The 5,253-nt window shown below is 48.3% G+C and overlaps 1 protein-coding gene across 1 annotated transcript; it reads left to right on the forward strand.

Annotated features, from left to right (window-relative positions):
* Positions 1-926: 926 nt before the first annotated feature.
* On the forward strand, positions 927-5,001 carry LOC118159017 (CBP80/20-dependent translation initiation factor-like; the record flags this gene model as incomplete). Its single annotated transcript, XM_035313663.1, has 2 exons — positions 927-1,139; positions 4,918-5,001. Coding segments are annotated over 2 exons (297 nt in total), but the record flags the coding sequence as incomplete, so codon positions are not given.
* Positions 5,002-5,253: the final 252 nt, after the last annotated feature.

Genomic DNA, 5,253 nt, shown 5'->3' on the forward strand with positions numbered 1-5,253 from the left:
GGAGGGAGGGGTAACTGTTAGGACAGTTAGGTAGCTGAACCAAGCCCTGAGAGCCAGTCTTTAATTTGGTACCTGCAACTGTTTGTGTTTGCACAGCCTTTTCCTCCTTTGCTCTGTATTTTGACTCTCACCAGTAAGAATACATTTAAATACATTTAAAATCTGCACAGAGAGCACATAGTGATCCATACTGCTGCTGCTCAGAAGGTTTGCATCCTGGTTGGGCTACCTGCTAGTCTGCACCCTGAGCACACCTTAATGTACAAGCCCCCCAAAGTCCATGTTTTCTGCAGAGCAGCATCTCTGCGGAGGCAGAGCTGCTGCCATGTGTCCCTGGGGGCGATGTGATCCCTGCACTGGGCACAGCATCATCTGTGGCTTCCTCTGGGGCTGCCAGCCAGCCGGTTGATGCAGAGTGCATTGTGGTGCTCTGCAGGATTTTTTCCCTTTTTCTAATGCATTTTTAACAAGTGGAGGTTTTAAAAATAGATTCTGGTGTGATCGCTGTTTCACCTCCACATCCAAACCTTCTCCCTGGACTGTTAGCAGGTGCACTGCTGACTCAGCACCTTGCTTACTGCCGTGGTCCTAGAGAAGCTTTGCAGTTCCTGTCCTCTTCATGTCCCCAGCCACAACCCGAAACTCATCATCCTCCCGCTTCCAGTAGAGCCAACGTCACGGGCCTTTTAAATTAAGCTTTGTTAATTTCTTGGGCATGTTTCTAGAGGTTTTCTACAACTTTGGTTGTGAGGAGGATAGGCAAATGTTGTTGTGGCCCTTAGGTGTAGGATCACAAGATGGGCCTCTTGCTCATGGAGGAAGAAGGGGGCTCATGAAGGAAGAAGGGGGCATCTGTGCTGATGGGAGAGGCAGGCACTGCTCAGCAGGTGGCTGAGGACTTAATTTCCATCCTTTTTCCTTCCCAGGCCCTCTCTGTTCCCGCTGTCCCAACTGCAGTGATGGAAAACTCATCGGTGGCATCCGCCTCCTCAGAGGCGGGGAGCAGCTGCTCGCAGGAGATCGAGGAGCTGGAGCGCTTCATCGACAGCTATGTACTGGAGTACCAGGTGCAGGGGCTGCTGACCAACAAGATGGAGGGGGACGGGGAGAGCGAGAAGACGCAGTCCAACAACTTGCAGGTTGGTGAGGAGCGTGGGCTGAGGGGGACTGCAGGGCTGGGCGATGCCAAAGCAGCTTTCCTAGTGTAGAAATGCAGTGAAATGCTGGATTTGGGGCAGCTTTCTGCTTCAGCCAGGTGTGAGCACTCCCCAGCTGTGTTTTGTATTTATCATGAAGTGGTCTCAGGGTGTGCCTTGAGGTTTTTTTGGTTTCTCCAGGGTTCCTTTGTCAAGTGAAGGACACTGGTGAGAGGCTGCCCTGCACACAGGGGCTGGCAGGGTGCACGTGTCTGGAAGCAATGAGTGTTGTTTGGGTGGCATCTCCACGCTGTCCCTTAGGAGCGGGTGCATGCAAGTGGAGTCTGCCTCAAACAACACATTGCCTCACCCAAAAAATCCCATCAGCTTTAGGAAGAGCTGTGAAGACCTAGCAGGGGGTATCCAAATATTGAGAAGTGCTCCCACATCCCTATGTGCCTGTGCTGATTTTCTCCATGTGCACAGGGATGTTAGTGAAGAGACAGAGATGCTAAAGGCATTAAAAGCCCCATGTGCCCCCTAACAGTGAGTCATGCCACTGCACATTTTAATATGTACAATAACCTGTTTGCTTGCTTCCTGAGTGTTGTGTCAGAGAAACAAACTGCTCTGCTACAGAGGATGTGAATACCCAGCAAAGAGAGTGATCGCTTAGGGGAGACGAGATTTGGTGGTGTCATTAGGAGGAAAAAAACAAAACAAAACAAACAAACAAAAAACTACTTCAAAAATTGGCTTTTTGGCTTCCACACGAGGAGAAATTTAAACCTTCTGAACTGATATTGTTGTCCTGAGGGAAATCCTCCGTATTGTGGAGCCAGCACTCCTGGAGATGGGATGGCCAAATGGCACGGGGCTCACGCAGCGGGGAGCTGGAGGGCTCTGCTCTGTGCCCTTGGGTTCATGAGGCTGCAGTGAGCCCGGGTCCATGCAGTGGGGTGCTGGGCACACTGCTCTCCAGCCATGCAGAATGGTAGAAGAACAGGTGCAGGCTATAAACCGTGTGCACGCTGAGCCTGGGGACTGGGTAAGAAGGACTTGAAGACAGGGTAGGTGTTCCCTTCTTGGGGCATTTAGCTAATGAAGCAATACCCATTAACCCATTAAACCTTGCCAGGGCTTTCCAGAAGGGACTGGAGGTGTTTAATAATGGATGGGGTGTGGAGTCCTGCAGGAGGGTTCAGTCCCTTCCCTTTGCCCAGGAGATGGGCAGCAATCCTCAATCACTGGTGCTGTTTGGCTAACAAAGTTCCCTCTGCCCCATGGCTGCAGGGGGGGCAGGGCACCTCTTCCCAAGCCGGGCTTGCTGTGGGATGTGCTTTATGTATTAGTATGATGTATTGGCATGAAGAAATTACCAGCAAAAGGAACCTTCTAAAGAATAGGTTTTGCTAAAGAAAGGTCTTTTGTGAATTGATGATCAAAGCCATTGTAAGTGGGGAAAAATATATTTAAAAATCAGGTGATCCCAAGCACTTCAATAATGCATTTTTTTGTAACCCCAGGCTGGAAAATGGCTGTGTTTGAAGTGATGCTTTGGAGGGGCATCAGGTCAAACAGGCAAGTGCTGCTTTATTTAACGTGTCAAGTTGAGAAACGCTATTGAATTAGAAATAAATTAATAGTCAAAGTTTTATAACCACTTTGCAATTCAGAGGAGGCTTAACTCTGAGCAGCAGGAAAATCCTGATTTGATTTGCTCTTTCCTGTAAAGGAAAAGATAAATGAAATTGGGAACTCACTTAAAAGCTATTACCCAGACTGAGTGTGAGATAGGAGCATGGTTGGTAAATGGGATTTGGTCTGCCCAAACCTCTGCCCTGGAGTCTGCATCCCCCTGCATCCTCAGGACAAAAGATGCTAATTCTCGTGAGGACCCATTTACAGTTTTTGCATTAAGATCCTTCCCTGGCTGCCACAACCAAATCCATCTCGTTTTTGTGGAAATGGGGCTTTGACTCTTCTCCATGGCTTGCCTGCATGAAAGGAGCTGCTGTTTCTTCAGACAATGGGTGTCTACTTGTAAATAAGATTTCTGTGTGACTCCAGTGAAATGCAGTATTTTGTATTACTCAGGGCTGCACATGGGACAAGTGAGGTTGAGCTTCTAGATGTATCACCTGCTTTTATCAAGTCATGCTTTCAGGGTTGGACTAAGAAGGAATTACCCGTTGTCTCCAAAAGGTGTTTACTTTCCCACCTTCCCAATACTCCAGACTTGTGTAAGAAATGAGCAGGAATCATTTATTTCTGTTTTTCTCTTCATGATTGCTCCTTATCAAAGCAAGCCATAAACACATACGTATCCTGCCCCTTGCTGGAGTAACTGTGTTGGAGCCGGTGCGAGGTGCATTGGTTTGCTAGCCTGACTGAAGGCAGCATGCTCCCTTTCAATGAGAGCTGGAGGAAAAAGGATGGCTTTATGGCTAAGGTGCTGGACTGAGACCAAGAAAACTGTTTTAACTGCAAGGCTCTGCTGGAGACTTAATCTTTAACTTGGGGTAAGTTATTCAATGTCTCCGCAGTGTACTTCCTTGTGCCTGCGGTAACGCTTCCTCTGCCGGAGAGGGGATGCGTCTGGTGCCACATCCTAAATAGCTGCTCCCCATGCCCAGTGAGTCTGGCAGAAGGCTCTGATGTGCTGCCAGGAGCAGCACATTGGGGAAGCAGCCCATGAAAGGGGTAGTGCGAGGCAGAGGTGGGGTGTGACAGCCTTCTGGGCACCTGGCATGACCCTTCCAACACAGGGATCACTTTATGTGGCTTTTAGACTCCTTGTCCTATTCCATGGCTTCATCTGTGCCTGCCAAGAAGCTCTCAATTAGTTGCTGTTTGGAGGGAACCCTTTTTTATTTTATTTCTTTTTCATGGTATGAGTACACCCGCGCAGTGACAGTTCCAGGATGAAAGACCTCAGAAATGGGAATGGTCAAAAAGGTTAGGTCTCAGCTGTGGCAGGGAAATCAAAATAACTTTAGGATTAAACAGTATCTTTCCTGTTTGTATAGAGAAAGTTGCTTTATTATTTGTTTTGACAATATGCTGTAGCTCATCTCTTCTTTGAGAGGTGGATATCAAATGGCCTCAAATTGAAATGCTTCGATGCATTGCTGCAGCTGTGGTATAATGTTTTGGATGTTTTAGCTGAACCTGCAGCACTATTTTCTGTTTCATTTAAAAATAAAAGCATCACCTTATCACCTTTTTTTTTTTTTTTACCTCCTCCCTCCCAATCCTCTGTAAAGGTGCAGCTGAGGCAGGCTGGTTGTGTTGGCCCCAAGGCACCAAGTTTGGAGCCTGCAGGGAAAAGCAGAGGGTGTTTTTCTTGCAGAGCACCCTTTGTCTGCCCGCGGCATTGCAGCTGGCGTGCTGGGATGGTTCTCACAGCTTTCGGTGATGACAGTTTCTCCTGGAGTTTCCTGCAATTGTTCATGAATCTTTCCTCTGCTCGCCATCCATGGGCGGAGCGTTTCCCAGACAAAGCTTTTGAGATCATCCCTTGCTGTAAAAGGGAGCCCTGTTTCTCTGGAAAAAGAGATGGTGCCACGGAGGGAAGGCTTGGGCTGCTCTGTGTCCCAGCAGAGCAAGGGGCATGAGTCACGCTGCCTTTTCCTAACAGTCCCTCCTAAAAACACGCTTACCCACAGTTGTACAAGGATGCCCTTGGCCCGGACAGTGTTTGCTGCATGCTGTGGGCTGACACAGCAATTTCCCCTGCCCAGCTATTATTTTACACAATGCCTTTCTATCCCTTTTACAGTGGACAGCGGACTGTAGTGAGCAGCTTGATGGCAGCTGTTCCCCATCCAGAGCGAAGGGCTCATTGTCTCTTGAACACAGTCAGGTAGGGCTGTGTCTAGCTCTTCCTCCCCAAGCATTGCCTCTCTTCTTCTACTGTGTCTCCCGGTGCTAAGCCTGCCCGTGCTGCCAACTCAGCATCACAGTGCTTCCTCCTCTTGGAGGAGGAGGGAAGTGGGAAGATTTTATATAAGTACTTTATTTGCATTCTCTTTGTGGGGAAAGTAGGAAATTTTGATGCATTTCTGAGAGCAATTCATTAAGTGAAAGGCTTTTGGTATGGTATGTATTGAGGGAT

The sequence above is a fragment of the Oxyura jamaicensis genome, unplaced genomic scaffold (assembly GCF_011077185.1).
Source record: "Oxyura jamaicensis isolate SHBP4307 breed ruddy duck unplaced genomic scaffold, BPBGC_Ojam_1.0 oxyUn_random_OJ64998, whole genome shotgun sequence".
In the NCBI taxonomy this organism is placed as follows: domain Eukaryota; kingdom Metazoa; phylum Chordata; class Aves; order Anseriformes; family Anatidae; genus Oxyura; species Oxyura jamaicensis.